The following is a 17376-nucleotide window of genomic DNA, read 5'->3' as shown; positions in this document are numbered from 1 at the left end:
TTTCCGTTTCACAGAATTGAAGAGCTTTCGTAAGGACATATGATGACACATGACGTAAGTAATATTTAAACGAAAGGAAGTCTGAAATTATTTAATAATGGTCGCGCCATGTTCAGAGATGAAAACTTTAGTAGTGCTTCATGAAAAAGTATTTTTTTCCAGCACTCGAAATAATTTGGGCTGGAAAGAGTTAGACTATCTGCGTACCTGAGATCTAAAATTCTGTAAAATCTCTATCCAATAACTTCATCACTGAGCGAAAAGGCTTCTCTACACTTCCAGTAACTCGGTTCGTGGCACTCCATAAGTTTATATAGAACCATATTGACATATTCCCTATCTCTGTATTCTGTATGGTTTGTGTGCATTTCGTTTTACTTACATTGAAAACGGCGCGGGCTGGATTGAAGACATCACCCGTACCTGTCCGTCCTCCCTGGAAGATGCGGCTCAGCAGACGATAGGTACCATACGTGTGGAACCCACCAAACGTGTGACGAGCAAGCGGGTGAACTGGACCACCATCACCTCCTCTACCACCGCCTAACCATTCCCTGGAACAATACAGACATGCGTTTCTGTGAAACTAAATCTAAGCAGGGATTAAGGTATATTGTCTTCCAGAAATGTCTCTCAAACAAGTACTGTATTTGAGATACAATACCGACATAGTCGTTGGGGCTGCCCAGAAGAGCGTGGATTCAATTCCCCGTCAGGAAGTCAGAAGATTTAGAGAAGAGACATCCACTTCTGGAGAGGCGCATAGCCCTAGGATTCGCTCAGCCTGCACCAAACATGAGTACCAAGTTAAATCCTGGGGTCAAAGGCAGCTGACCGTAGAGATAAACGCTCTATCCCAGTTACACGGGAAGGGCGCGTATCGAGGAATCACGTACATTTTGTACACACGTTACATGAGCCAAGAATAACACAACGGCCAAAACATTTCTTCCGGAAATTAATTTATCCCTTTCAGACCGTGTACGCACAATTGTGCGGGTTCGTATTTTATTTATATCTGAGCTTATTTGACGTTTTCTTGACGCTAGACCGGACTGCAGTGCTTGTGCGGGACACTTAGCATGTACTTCAGCTGTTTTTATTTAGTACTTGACCACCAGGGGGAAGGAAGAAGAGTTTAAAAATACAGTTCATTAGCAATATGGCGGGAAGCAGTAATGCCTAAAGTAAGTATTTATTTATTGCATTCATATTAATCTAGAAGCTTTACTGAATATCAGAATGTAATCTATGAAGTGTGTAGATTGTGTAGCGAACGTAAATTGTGAACTTTCAACATCGTACGTAATACCATGAGGTTTTGAATGTTGATACGCACATATGTGCGGGCTAGGTTTCCTTACAGCCAATGCATGCAGGAGTGCTGGGTACTGTCGCAAAAAGGACCGAGAAAGAAAAACTCGTAATCCACATGAGAAATGTAATGTATAAGATTTTAACTGTTTAAAATCGTTCCACACTGTAAAATAGAACATTTGATCATGTACATCTGCATATTCACATGTACTGAGATGATTTTTTTTTAATTTTTTGTTTTTTGCAAGTAGTGAATGAGTCCTGACACGCACAATTGTGTGGGTTCTGTTTTTAAGCCGATAGTTCTTATTTTGTAAAATAAACTGTAAAAACATGTATTTGAGAGCATTTGAGTAAGTTTTTGACGTTTTGACACCTCCAAATTTCATTCAGGTCTGACGACAAGCTGCTGCTGCTGCCAAAAGGGCAGTAATGTCAAAACTCCTCCTCAATGTAGAAAATGTAACGTTTACTTGTGTTTGAACGAAGATTTAATTGTTTTAAATTATTCCCCACTGTAAAATAGAACATTTGATCATGTACATATGTATATTCACATACATTGAGGTAATTTTTCTTTTTTGTAAGTAGTGAAGTTAAGTCCTGACACGCACAATTGTGTGGGTGCTTTTTTTCAGATGTTAATTTTTATTTTGTAGAATAAACTAAAAATATATGTATTTAAGAGCATTTTAGTCAGTTTTTGACGTACAAACAAAAATTCACACCGCCAGTTTTCTTTCAGGTCTGAAAGGGTTATGCGACCTACAGAAAGCGTCAAGTTCTCATGTTTGAATTGGCGCGCTTGGGTACGCAGGACTGCGGTGCTTGCTGGTTTCACTCGTCATTGGACCGCGCCACTGGTCTTCTTTCTTATTCCGTTAATAATTGCGTAGAACGTCGCGAAGATGATGCAGCGGCATTAAGATAATTCATTTCATTCCTGCATTGATTGTGGGTCAATAAAGGTAATAGAATAAGATTGTTAGGGTGAAAATAAAGGTTAATCGGTATAACAAGGGGCGTTACACACGAAAGCAAGTTACTCCTTATTGTTTCTGCAACAGTAATACTCGTGATAGTAATGTTGAGAGCACAAAGCGGTTCTACACCAACCTCACCTAAGGAAGCGAGGATCTGGGCAAGTCACCGCTGTCAAAGCAGTATTACACAGGATGCTCAAAGGCTGCCGGGTTTCCGGACAATTCTGACTTCGGTACCAGGCGTATTGCCACATGGGACGAAAACAAGGAGACGATAGTTGGTGGTATGTCAGATTGTTAAGATGGTGTTCCTCTGCGCCAAAACAATATCCAAATTAAATAATCGAACAGTGTCAACTAATCTACATCCAAATTAAATAATCGAACAGTGTCAGATAATCTAATACATCTAGTGGTTGACAGTAGGCTGTGGCACCAGGAGGGATCGTCATCAACTGTACGGTATCTTCATTTTGTGTAGATTTATGTCCAGAAAAGCCAACGGCCGTAGCCGTGTTGAAACACCGGATCCCGTGAGATCTCCGAAGTTAAGCAACATTGGGCGTTGTCAGGAGTTGGATGGGTTGCCACGCGCTGTTGGTGTGTGTGTGTGTGGGGGGGGGGGGGGGTAAGGGAATGGAGGAGCGGAAAGGAACTGGCCAACCTACCGCAAGTAAACTCCGGCTCAGGAATACCTCTGCGGAGGTTCGGACCTGCCTTCGGGCAGAACAACCCCTTACCTTACCTATGTCCAGAAAAGGAATCCAGAATGTGCGCAACTTTACCGGACGGTATATTTTGCTTGAATATGTCATTAAACCATTCCGTTCACTTGTATAAATCACATTTTTGCGGATTCAGTGCAACCGACATGAATATTTTCCTGCGAAAACATGTTCTTTTTCACCGTCTTACGAAACAGACCTTTTGACTCTTAAAGTGATGCAAAAAGACCCTATGAGTTCACCACTTGCGGTAACTCTTGGCGTTATGGTATAACTGTGGGTGGTGACACCAGAGATTGAACTGCGGCGGTAATTGATTTTTCCCCCTTTTAAAGTCAATATCCTTCCCGTACACATCTCTAGGCTGAACCAACTGTGATCACTGGTTCACACGTTCAACTTATAGGAATATTTCTGTTGCTGCCAAGTTTTCTACTTCTTTGTTGGTCTGCTTTTTCTTGAACTTACCTACCCACGTGTAACATGCTTTAAACCCCGTGCATTGTTCTTCATCTAGCCCACTGCTGGATGATCAAATCATGAATTATTTCATTATTTCGATGGGCAAAATCGATTTATATCTGACAGTACGGGCTATTTCCCTCAGTTTGTCGCAGCGCTGTTCTTTACTTGCTTTTCGCACAAATATATATATATTTTCTTTGACACGATGGAATTTTGTTCCGCTTACCTCTTCTCCAATATTGAACAGCCTTCCTTTTTAAGCCTATGTCAGCGTGGCCTCAAATCAGCTGTTGGACAGTGCGAGTCGCGGGTAGGGTATGAAGTAGTGGCCTGTCGACCAGTGAACCCAGCACGCGATGCAGTACTGCGTAGCCAGAGCGAGCCAATTCAAACATACGAATTTTAACGCTTTCTGAAGGTCGCACGAATTAATTTTCCGAAAAAAGATTTTAGCAATTGTGTTATTCTTGGCTCATTTAACGTGTGTGCAAAATTTACGTAAGATCGGCGATTCCCCGGTACGCGCCTTTCCTTTGTTAGTGCCGAAGTTAAGGCAAGTAGAAGCCTTTGTCTTCCACTACTTCAGGGGCTTTCATGATCTGGTCGGAGATTGCTTTGCTTATTAACTGTCGTAGTTATAACTGATAATAATATGACAGAATAAAAACTGTTTGAGGGAATAGATGGCTCGTGGTGTAGTCACGTCCTAGTTCGTAAAGCATGAGCAACGGCTGAGTAGCCTAGTAAATGGTCGTGAGAGTCGGGATACCAGTTGCTATACAATAGAAAAATGCATCCCGGACATATTCTGAGTCATGGCCCTACTTGTGTTCAGGTGGCTAGGACTACAATCCACCAGTGGTTCCAAAGCCGTTAGAGGAGAGAGTCTCACTGGGACAATGTGTAAGTAGGCTAGCATCCTCCCTTACAGATCTTACCAAGCTCAGAATATTTGAAGCAAGCCTCGGACCTATGGAAACAGAGGAGTCCGATTACAATTTGACAGGCGAGGGACTCTTTGAAAACAACTTGGAGAACAAAATGGAATTCGATGGCCGTTGTTCGACTCCCAATGAATGCATGTAGGATTTTAAAAACGAACTGTGGTCCGTATTCTGCAAAAAGGTAAATAAATAAATAAATAAATAAATAAATAAATAAATAAATAAATAAATAAATAAATAAATGGAGCTTCCTTGGCTACGATCACGATATGAACAGTTACAAAAACCTGCAAGCTTGCAGCTAGGTTTTTGGCCATCCAATCGTACTTGGCACAGTCTTATGGTAAAACTGGAAATTGCTTCAGTGAACTGATATGTGGAGATGTCTGACTTTAGAACCATACATGCTAAAAACTTTCTTACCGGGCGAGTTGGCCGTGCGCGTAGAGGCGCGCGGCTGTGAGCTTGCATCCGGGAGATAGTAGGTTCGAATCCCACTATCGGCAGCCCTGAAGATGGTTTTCCGTGGTTTCCCATTTTCACACCAGGCAAATGCTGGGGCTGTACCTTAATTAAGGCCACGGCCGCTTCCTTCAAAACTCCTAGGCCTTTCCTATCCCATCGTCGCCATAAGACCTATCTGTGTCGGTGCGACGTAAAGCCCCTAGCAAAAAAAAATTCAGTTTATCCCACGTATTTCAGGGGTCGCTGGGATCATTTTGGTTTTGGCTGGGGGTTTTAAGGTCTGATGCCCTTCCTGATGCCACGCGACTTTTGACATGAAAATATCAACCGAGGATCGACAGGGATCCGAAGCTCAGACTTCCGGGTGGAAGGGCAGGAGCTAAGCCACTGAGTTATTCAGACCTCTCCCTTTCCCTCCCCCGCCACCGCGAGAATCACACATCTAAGGGACGGATTACGAGAGGACCAGAGAATTAAGTTTAATTGGTTAGACTGGCACCGCGGTGACTTTTGTGACTTATTCCAAGCAACATAAAAAACTCGTGCAGGACAAAATTCCAGTATCTCAGCATCTCCGAAATATCAAATATATGGCTTTCTGGGGTCTCCATCAAGGTAATCTACTGTCCTCCGACTGCGTCGTCTGACAGAGCCAACTCTTGCCGTTTTTGGTTCTTCGATGTGCACTGTTGAAGGATCGTCTGGCATTTTTCCCACAAGGAGATTTAACCAACGTGTTTCCATCAATTTGACCTATTTTCTGCATACATTGAGACCAAGGCAAGAACTTTCACTGGTTCAAATTGCAAGCCGCAACTCCCACCCAGTTCCGAGAAAATGAAACTTGAATATTTCGAGAGTGCTTCACAAAACATGTACGGGACATATTTCCAAAATGAATACGCTGCGCAACAAGCAAGCTCTCACTCAGCTTCAAGAGCTTGTTATTCATGAGTCGAATCTCGCCTCCGTTGTATTTTCGTGGATTTGTTTTAACGTTCGGTTTGTACGTTATTTACTTTTGAAATTGTCACTCATGCTTGTGAAGCGTATTTTAACTCAACAGAATATGTTCGTGATCTTATTAAATCTTGAGTAAATGTTAACTGGCTGATGATGCTCCCTAAAAGGAGCGAAACATGTACCATGTTAACAATCTATTAAGAATGTAATTCCACATTAGCTTATTATGTAATGAATAGGTGGTCTATAATAAAATGATAATAATTTTGTATCATAAGTAGATCTTCAATACGTACAAGAAATGAAATTTATAACTTGCAATGCTATTTACCTTACATGCACATTAAATAATATGCACCGTATTTGTCAATCTTGGTCGACTAATTTTCGTATTATCTTTTGATTGTCTCTGGGAAATTGGATGTTATGCATTTAAATTACGAGTACCTTATACTGAAACCATTGTTTCAAGAAATCCGAGTTTAATATCACAATGGAATATCCAGCATGTGAGTCGTTTTGGTTTTATGTTTGGGTGAGGGATTATGACCAATGCATTTACAATTTTTTTTTTTTTTTTGCTACTTGCTTTACGTCGCACCGACACAGATATGTCTTATGGCGACGATGGGACAGGAAAGGGCTAGGAGTGGGAAGGAAGTGGCCGTGGCCTTAATTAAGGTACAGCCCCAGCATTTGCCTGGTGTGAAAATGGGAACCACGGAAAACCATCTTCAGGGCTGCCGATAGTGGGGTTCGAACCTACTATCTCCAGAATACTGGATACTGGCCGCCAAAATCTTTTTAACACGTCGTCGATAGAGTTATTGCCCATTTATAATAGGGTATGGGCCGTTGTAAAAGCTTTATTGCGATTACAGGTTGCTAAATGAATCAGGATGGCACTGGTCATTAAAACAATATAAATGGTCATTCATATGGCACACCGAACAAAGGGCACGTCTCCACATCCACAAGTAGCTTTTAATCCTTTCATCGCAACAAATAAAAACACTATGGTGGTGAAATTTCGAACCGTGTATCACGAGTTTGTAAAGAGGAACGCTTGTTCGTTGTGGTACGCGTTCGTTATAGCGTTACAGGATTGTGTAGTATGTTGATCTTGTGAAGCACTTTTGAAAAATTTAAATTCCATTTTCTCGGAATTGGTTGCGAATTGTACCTTACTATTTGAACCGGCAAAAATCTCGCCATGACCTGCGCGTATATTGAAAATCGAATCGGTGGGAACACGATGGCAAGTTCTCTTATTAAGATTTTCTGCGAGATCCTGGAAATGATACAAGCTTACATTCGGGAGATAGTGGGTTCGAACACCACCGTTGACAGCCCTGAAGATGGTTTTTCGTGGTTTCCCATTTTCACGCCAGGAAAAAGCTGACTGTGTCTTAATTAAGGCCATGGCCTCTTCTTTCCCACGCCGAACCCTTTCCTACCCCATCGTCTCCATAAGACCTATCTGTGTCGGTGCGACAAAAAGCAAACTGTAAAATAATAATAATAATAATAATAATAATAATAATAATAATAATAATAATAATAATAATAATAATAATAATTTTGACTCCAAATCCAAAACCACAATGCCCTGGTTTATGAACACCAAATAAGGCCTCCAAATGCTGCATATAAATTTCCGAAGACTCCTTCAATAGAGATATCTTCCGCAAAAACATACTGACGAATAGGCTAAACCGAGACAAGCAACCGAAAAGAAGAGAAGGTACCCCCTGAACAGAGGAACGCAAACTGGCCCATTCACAGAGAATGAGGGAATTCTGGGCTCAAAAGAAAGCGAAGCCAAACTGCCAAACATAACAAGACTTAAGGTGGTTCTATATGGCCCCAACGAATAATAACAATAATAATAATAATAATAATAATAATAATAATAATAATAATAATAATAATAATAATAATAATAATGATACTTTGGCCAGCCTCAAGTCGCATTATATCATTGAAATGGATCTTCGATTCAGAATAGTGGAACGCACGACGAACACTTTCACATTAAGACCACACACTCAGAACGGTCCGTACTGTTCCGAATAGTCTATGATGCGTCACTCTGATCGTGTTCAGAGCTATGGAGCTATGGAGACATACAGACATACTGATAACAGTTATTATTTTAACACCAATACAAACAGATTGATCTCCCGTAACATTCTGTTGCGTTTCACAACTATAATTGATTTTTGCACATAAATTGATGGACTTTCCATGTATTTTAGGCACTGGTATCTCGCTGGCGTGTTGTGAAGTGTTACGTGATATTGGTGCTGCTCGAAGGCTGGGCACTAGAGGCTTCGTCAATGAACCGACTGAAGGCTTTTGAAATGTAATGAAATGAAGTTGTAACCCTCGCAATACGCAGAACAGCCTATTTCGGTCACACCTTCTGAAATGACAGATACAACCTGATACAAAGGGCACTAGGAAAGTTTTGCAATGTGAGTGAACGCTTTAGACTTTTTCAAAATAATTTCCACCACACTAAATACACTTCTCCATACGTCGAAACCAGTCACTGAACCAACTCTGCCACTTTTCTTCGGTTACATTTTCACACTCTTGATCCCATGATGCCAGAAGCTCCTCGTCGGATGCAAAACGCCGCCCTTTCAGCTTCATCTTCACTTCTGGGAAGAGTGCCATTTCACAAGGACCAAGATCAGGACTGTATGGAGGGTGATCAAGCACAGTCAACCCTGATCTGGCAAGAACATCCATTGTTACATTAGCACGATGTGCTGGAGCATTGTCGTGATGCAAAAGCCAAGCGACCTTGGACGGAGCTGCTTGAGAGTCTGGATGACCTGAGGCAGACAAGTCTCACTGTACCACTTCGCAGGAACTGTCCTTTGTGTTTCTAGCACAACGTGAGTCAGGATGCCCTGTTTAGTGAAGAATACTGCAATCATCCTTTTCTTCACTGACCTTGACTTTCGCACAGTCACAGGAGTACTCTCATCTTCAAACAGCCACACCATGTTTTGGGATTTTGTTGGGACATCGTAATAATAAAGCCAAGTTTCGTCACCTGTAACGATGCTATTGACGTTACGCGAAGTCCCATCTTCAAACTGTTTTATTACCATTTTTCGGCACCATTTCACTCGATGTGCCCTTTGTTCCTCTGAAAGTGAATGGAGCACCCAAAGGGAACAAACCTTTCAAACATGGAGATGGTCGTGTAGAATTGAATGGATAGCTGGTGCAAGGTTGTGGAGGGTCTCTTCTACCTGCCGATATGTCAACCGCCTCTCTTGCTGCAACATTTTTCTCAGAGCTTCAATGTTTTCCTCAGTCACTGATTCAGACGGACGCCCAGAACGAGGATCGTCTTCAACCCCAAAATTTCTCCTCTGGAACTCTTTGTACCAGGGGAAAATTGTTGTCCGATGTGAACAGTCTTTCCCCAGCACAGGAGTCATTCCTCCAGGCACTGGTCAACAGTTAATCCACGAGCAAAATTGTAGCGGATAATTGCACGATATTCACCTTTAGACCACACTGACAACTTGCTTTCAATCCCACTGCTTGGTAACAACTGGTGTAAAGGTCGCGCCTTGCTGTCTTCTAGACCGGTTTTCACCCCTCTTTTCATCCCTCACCATAACAGGGGTGTCCAGCCAACCGTTTCTGTGTATTGCAAAACTTTCCTAGTGCCCTTTGTACATCTGAACATGGAAGGCCAGATCGAAGGGGAACGTTGATACGGATACAGATGATTATCCTGGGCGCAGAACCTTCGACATTAGTTCGACATCCACAATAATGCAGGTTACCGGGCTGAGTGGCTCAGACGGTTGAGGTGCTGGCCTTCTGATCCCAACTTGGTAGGTTCGATCCTGGCTCAGTCCGGTGGTATTTGAAGGTGCTCAAATACGTCAGCCTTGTGTCGGTAGATTTACTGGCACGTAAAAGAACTCCTGCGGGACAACATTCTGGCACCTCGACGTCTCCGAAAATCGTAAAAGTATTTAGTGGGACGTAAAGCAAATACTATTATTACTAAAGCAGTACGAACATGTGAAACAAAACATAGGCATTATTGCTGTATGATGGCCGCCAACCTTCTGTGAGGCGAAGGCACCGGAAGAAGAAGAAGAAGAAGAATCACCCCAACCTTCTCCCCCACCTCTTTTCCTTTTTTCTCCTCAATTATCCTTAACACTCGGAATACTCTGACAGACTTGGGAGCAGAGAAGTGAGCTGTTTTATTACAGCACGAAACCGTTAGCTTCGATGTACAGCACAGAGGAAGCTCGGCTAAATCCGCAGTACTGAAATGTAACTGTACTGTGGCTATGCCCAGTGTAGGCCGGTGACAGTTTGGCTGGTGGTGAAAACAACAATAATAATATACTGGGCGAGTTGGCCGTGCGGTTATGGGCGCGCAGCTGTGAGCTTCCATGCGGGAGATAGTGGATTCGAACCCCACTGTCGGCAGCCCTAAAGGTGGTTTTTCGTGGTTCCCTATTTTCACACCTTAATTAAGGCCACGGCCGCTTCCTTCCCATTCCTAGGCCTTTCCTATCCCATCGTCGCCATAAGACCTATCTGTGTCGGTGCGAAGTAAAACAAATAGCAAAATAATAATAATAACTTTCTGACCCTTTTGATGAAAAAATGAAATGTCGTATGGCTTTTAGTGCCGGGATATCCCAGGACGTGTTCGGCTCGCCAGGTGCAGGTCTTTCTATTTGACCCCCGTAGGCGACCTGCGCGTCGTTATGAGGATGAAATGATGATGACAACACGTACACCCAGCCCCCGTGCCGTAGGAATTTACCAATTAAGGTTAAAATCCCCGACCCAGCCGGGAATCGAACCCGGGACCCTCTGAACCGAAGGCCAGTACGCTGACCGTTCAGCCAACGAGTCGGACACCCTTTTGATAATACCACAGTACTTCGACAAGGAGATGGCTTATTCCCGTTATTGTTCAATTTGTTCTTGTAAAAGTTATCAGGACATGGGATAATGACACTATTGGTCGACTACTCAAAAATAAAATGCATTTGCAGTCTTTGGCCTTCGCACATGCTCTAGCTATTATCTCTAGCAACAGACAAGAAGCAGTTGAGGTCTTTGTAAAACTTCATGAAATTGCAGCCAAGACTGGATTCCAAATATCGCATGAAAAATAAACTCAGTACATGGAAGGATCCGCTCATTATGTTTTTATTTATTTAAACGTTGCTTTACGTCGCACCGACACAGATAGGTCTTATGGCGACGATGGGGCAGGAAAGGGCTAGGAGTGGGAAAGGAGCGGCCGTGGCTTTAATTAAGGTACAGTCCAAGCATTTGCCTGGTGTGAAAATGGGACACCACGGAAAACCATCTTCAGGGCTGCCGACAGTGGGGTTCGAACCCACTATCTTCCGGATACTGAATACTGGCCGCACTTAAGCGACTGCAGCTATCGAGCTCGGTGTCCGCTCGTTATGTAGATGGGAAACCTCTAAAGACTAATTTCGAAAAAATTAATCAAATTAATTCAGCCATCAGGCTTGAATCGTGAAGCAAATAAGGAGAGGATTTCAAAATTACAGAAGGCCTATTTAACTCACCTGGAACACTTATAACAAAAATCAATATCCAGGAACGCAAAATTACGACATTACAACTCAGTTATCAAACCTGAAGCACTATACGCCTCGGAAACCTTGACCGTTAGAGGCAGATCACTTATTAAAGACATAGAGAAACAGAAGAGGAAAATATTGAGGAGAATCTTTGGTCCACTCTACTCAAAGGGAATCTGGATGAAACGAAAGTCTTGGGAGCTTTATCAGCATTCTGAAAAGATCACCAACACTATCCGGAAAAGGTGATTAAAGTTCTATGGTCACATTCTCAGAATGAACAATGACAGGCTCACCAAAAGGATCCTCAACCTAGCTTTTTCAATGAAAGTCAAGAACAACTGGCTTAGTGAAATAGAAAAAGACCTTCAGGAAACTGGCATCCCACAGGAAATTGTTCAAGATCGACTCCAGTTCAAAAAAGCAGTCAACAACCATCATTTTGCTGAGAAAATGAATACCAGGACCAATAAATCACGGACTGAAGAACGGAGGAAAGTGAAATAAGTTCTATCGCGCTCCACAGATGGGCATAACGCTGTAAATAATAATAATAATAATAATAATAATAATAATAATAATAATAATAATAATAATAATACGTTGTTCTGCCATCCGGCAGGTCCAATCATGGCTTTGACCTCCATATCTCTCATCTTGTGCCCTTTTATTCACTTATGTATAATCTTCCTTTCTTTTTCTAATAATAATAATAATAATAATAATACGTGTGTTTTAAAGTGTTGAGTACAGTTGTACTTGTGACAGGAATGACCGAATATGCTGCATTAGCAGTTACACGAAAAAATCATGACGACACTTATGTGAATTTTAGTATATTTTTAAACATTTAAATTGTAATAGGTCCACTGAAGATAGAATAGAGGTTCCAAAAGCCGGTTCTGGATTCATTCATTTTACAAGTGCGCTGATACAGACTGTATTATAATTCAATAAATTGTATCAAACCTTGAGCACTGTTACGAAATGGATTTCATTTTTATGATGATAAGTACTAAATAAATACAACATAAGTACCGGTACTAGTTGTTCTAGTGTAATTTTGACAATCGTCTCCAAATGCGCCATACTTGCAATTTTGTTTTAATACTGCGAATATAGCCGACTCTTCCTACTTGTAACTTATAGGAAAATGACACTCCGACCACTTGTCTAATAGCCTTTCTCATACTACGTACTGAAAAACTTGACCTCCTCCAGGAAGTCTTCCCCAGTATGATTAGAAATTAGGCTCGGGCAAAAATAGTAATTTTCATTAAAAGGCAAGTGTATTTATGATTTTTAACATATATATGAAACATATAGGTTCAGTCAACCACACAAAATTTGGCCGGTAAAGAAATATTGCATTTTATACACTATCGAAATGCGAGGATACTCGTAAACTGTGGACAGGCCGTGTCCGAAGAGATGACACTCGTAATTCTACCGCCAGCACAATATGTACATCTTATTTCAAATAGGAGGATTTTGAAAGAAAGTCATCTTGCGACGGCCAATTTTGGCGCGTTTGAGTGTACCTATACATATTGAGATATTGTGGATAATGTTGGCGAAATGAGTCTCCTATTCAGGGCATTAAATGTTGATGCATATCATTAGGCACAGACTCTTATAGTTAGTGGTTCATCTCTTCTCTTAGGTTAATAAAGTCAAACATTTGATACGGTATTTCAGTGTTACCGAGGGAGTTGGCTACGCGGTTTGGGTCACTTAACTGCGAATTTGCACTCGGAAGATGGTGGGTTCGAAGCTCATCGTTGGCAGTCCTAAAGATGGATTCCCAGGGTTTCCCCATTTTATCACCAAGCAAATCCTGGGACTGTACCTTAATTAAGGCCACGGCCACTTCCTTTTCGGTCCTAGCCCTTTCCTACCCCATCGTTGCCGAAATACCTAATTGAGTCTGTGCGACGTTAAAACACTTCTAAAAAAATATTCCAGTGAACATGTAAGCTGCTTCAAACACATTCAGATTAGTGTTTAGCGAAAAGCGTTCGAACGATGTCTGTTGAGTTTATTTCTATCAAATTCTGACTGCGAGAAGAGCTTGTGTTAATAGCTCGTTATTGTCGAATTCATTCCTGTTACTCATGTTCCTTACACTTAATATAAAATGGTTTAGTTATTGATGTTGATGATGATGCTTGTTGTTTAAAGGGGCCTAACATCGAGGGCATCGGCCCCTAATGGTACGAAATGAGACGAAATGGAATGACAAATTAAAAGCCCAAAATTCTCCACTGACCAGAATTCAAAACATGAGGACGAATAATGAATGGATGGAGATGAATTTAAAACAATCAGTGGATGCCACCCGCAGTACCTTACATTCATGGAAACGGACGGAAAAACAATAGGATTACTGACCAAGGGACTGCTGCTAGAGCATAATACTGAATCGAGGATGCTTGCAGTCTAAAGGGGGTCCAAAATCCAAGTTATCGGCCCCTCATAACGGTACTTATCGCTAGGAAAGTAGAACCACGGTATTTGTCATGTTGCGGTACTAATCAAAAGTAGCAGAGACTCGCGGTATTCCACACGTTATGGTACTACTCACAAGTTATGAAATTCGACATATAATACAGACTATGGTTTTTCTCACATTGCGGCGCCATTTTCAGGCAACGCAACCCTATGGTGTTCATCACATAAGAGTACTAACCACAGGGACCTTCCGCTATCCCGTGGTGTTCCTCATATAGTGGGTACTAATCATAGGCAAGGCAGAACCATGGTAGCTATCATCCCATGGTCCTGCTCATATGGTGGTACTAATCACAGGTACTGAAAAAGCCGACCGCACGGTGCTCCTGTGTGCTACTAATCGCAAACCTATTTCGTACCTAATATAGTGGTACTACGCGCAAGTAAAAGCGACCCATGATGTTCTCCGCGTGGTGGTACTGATCACAAGTAGTTTCATAGTTCTAATATAATCATCCCTTGGTCGCCCCTTTTATTCGCCTCTCACGACAGGCAGGGGATACCGTGGGTGTATTATTCGTCTGCCTCCCCCACCCACAGGGGGTAGTGTGTTTGTTCCGCGAGAGGTATTTTATTTCCCTCAAGTCCGCCGGCAAGCCGGTTAGGACCCCCCTATCCGCCACCTGGGACGCGCCGCGTGGGAGTATCACCTCTCCCCCTGCTACGCCTGCGTAGCAGGTTCGTGGGGTTTAGTTGTTACCTTTCCTATCTATGAATAAATATTGTTGAACTGAAGCCATTATGTTTTAATCATAATTAAAAACTGACTCAATTCATCGTCGTCAGTTCTCTTATCATCCATGTCCGAGTCTATTATTATCGTAGACAACTTATCCTCTCCATTTACCTCACATCAAATCACCGAAGTCAGTTTATACGTATAGCTTCCATCGAATTCATTCCTAACTTAGACTTTGTCTCCTCATTTCGAGTATTGAGCCCACCTGTTTGCACCACCGATCATTTTCTTCTCGCTACTTCAGTGCCTGTTACTTCAAATTTACGAGTAAGATACCTTGCGTACTTGAGTACCGAGCAAGTGACTGTGCGGTTTAGGTCCTGTAGCTGTCAGCTTGCATTCGGGAGATAGTGGGTTCAAACCCCACTGTCAGCAGCCCTGAAAATGGCTTTCGTTGATTTCCCATTTTCACACCAGGAAAATGCTGGGGTTGTACTTTAATTAAAGCCATGGTCGCTTCCTTCCCACTTCTAGCCCTTTCCTCTCCCATCGTCGCCATAAGACCTGTGTCGGTGCGACGCAATCAGATAATAATAAAAATGTTTTTGTGTCCACCCTGCATTCGCTCTCGTACAGAAAAGTCGGTCTGATGTATAGATAGTTTCGTCTGGGAGCTGACCTCTTTCTTAACTGAATGCCGCCAATGACAACTGCCAGCTCACTTTCTTAGCTTTGTTACACCTTTTCACCTAGTATATTACCATTACCATTTCCAGCTTCTTGACTGAATGATCAGCTTGGTGGTCAACGGTTCTGAAGGTCCAGGGTTTAAGTCCTGGTCGGGCCAATGCTCTTAACTGCGTGTGGTTAATTCCTCTGACTCGAGGACTCAGTGATAGTGTTCGATTTTATACACATCTCTTCGTCTACATACAATACACCACACTACCAACCACCACAGAAACATGCAGTAGTTAATACATCCCTCATTGCTGGGTTGGCGTCAGGAAGACCTTCCGACCCGATAGCTAGGCCAAATCCACCTGCAGAAGTGCTAACTTCAATACAATGGGAAAAGGCGATGAAGTATAACAAAATTCTACTTTCTTTTTCAATTTGCTTTCGTCGCACCGACACAGATATGCCTTATGACGACGATGGGATAAGAAAGGGCTAGGAATGGGAAGGAAGTGGCCGTGGCCTTAAGGTGTAGCCGCAGCATTTGCCTGGTGTGAAAATGGGGAACCACGGAAGGCCATATTCAGGGCTGCCGACAGTGGGGTTCGAACCCACCATCTCCCGGATGCAAGCTCAAAGCTGCGCGCCCCTAACCGCACGTCCAACTCGCTCGGTAAAACATTCTACCATTCTGGGAGAATATATGTTCCAAGGTGCAGTGCTTGAAATGTCTTCTTTGTTCCAGCCTTGTATATCCGACCTGACATTCAGTTTTCTGAACTTTCTTTCCAACCGAGATCAATTTAGTCTATTATTATTATTATTATTATTATTATTATTATTATTATTTGAAATGAATACATTGGCATCGGCCCGAAAATGTGCAAACGTTATGTTAGCAAACTATATGTTTGAACAGTAAAATGGACTGTCCGGCTATAGTGGTGTTGATTCCGCTTCATGTTCCAAGCAGGTGAATAAGGCAGAGATGTACATTCTGCCTGCTCAAATATAGGACAGTTACACACGAAAATCTTGGTTCATGCAAGCCCTTAGGACCGTAAATCAGCTAGAAGGGTCACGCGACATTTTTCATCACCCTCCACTGCAATACGGAAAGCCCTTCTCAGGGGTGTAACATGGTAATTGTATAAATTATGTGTGAATTATTATGTGAATAGTCTGTAGTATGTATTATATACTGTACGTAGACAATCTGTAAAAGTATATATTTGTACGTAAGCGTAAATTTGTATTTATCTGTACATTTTCTCTTATTGCAGTTAGTTATTTAGTTTTCTATTGCATCATCTGTAATTGGGTTATCCTGTAGATGATAACTAAATAAATACATTCTATTATTATTATTATTATTATTATTATTATTATTATTATTATTATTATTAGGAGTAGGAGTAGTGTTAGCATTGTATTAAATTCTATATATACTTTTACTGTTTCAGCCGACGTGAGAGAAGTATGTTTATGAATAAAAGTAGAACTATGAATGGCACGAACGAATTAATTCACATGGTCTCTGTACTCACTCTGCTTTGTGTCGCAGGTCCCGGATCGAACCTTCTGGATCCGCCACGAACTTATTGAAGTAGAAGGATAAGTCCCGTGGCATGCTAGGATCACACAAACTAACGATCACACACGCACACACTGACGTACACCTCGTAACTGCTCTCAGGATATTTTCGGTCACTCTCTTCAAGTTGCCTCAACGGATTTTGGCGCCGCCCCACGACCATCAAAATAAACGAACAAACTTTTGTTTACGTTGACTCAATCCCCATTCGTTCACTATAATGACTTCACCACAGTCGAAGAAAGATTTATGCAGTATCCAGCATAGCTAATTGTTACACGTGCAAACCTATACGATCCAGCTCTCTTTTGATGTGAACAGATCTACTTTCAAGAAACAGTCAGATGAGGATGGACACAGAGAGACGCCGCCGTCCCCAGAAATATCTCGATTTTATTTCTGTTATATTGTAAATTAGCTGCTTGTGCCCG

At 42.0% G+C, this 17376-nt stretch overlaps 1 protein-coding gene across 4 annotated transcripts in view; it reads right to left on the bottom strand.

Annotated features, from left to right (window-relative positions):
* LOC136877476 (calpain-B) overlaps positions 1-17025 on the bottom strand; it is a 653760-nt gene extending 636735 nt beyond the window's left edge. For all 4 annotated transcript variants that reach the window (XM_067151546.2, XM_067151550.2, XM_067151547.2 and 1 more), the window contains exons 1-2: positions 16899-17025; positions 383-554 (exon numbers count right to left, since the gene is read on the bottom strand). In XM_067151546.2, the coding sequence (XP_067007647.2) occupies positions 383-554; positions 16899-16981 (255 nt within the window). In that variant the 5' untranslated portion in view covers positions 16982-17025. The remainder of the gene's footprint in view (positions 1-382; positions 555-16898) is intronic.
* Between the last annotated feature and the right edge of the window lie 351 nt (positions 17026-17376).

This window comes from Anabrus simplex, chromosome 7 (assembly GCF_040414725.1).
Source record: "Anabrus simplex isolate iqAnaSimp1 chromosome 7, ASM4041472v1, whole genome shotgun sequence".
In the NCBI taxonomy this organism is placed as follows: Eukaryota; Metazoa; Arthropoda; class Insecta; order Orthoptera; family Tettigoniidae; genus Anabrus; species Anabrus simplex.
This window is presented reverse-complemented; position numbering and strand designations above follow the sequence as displayed.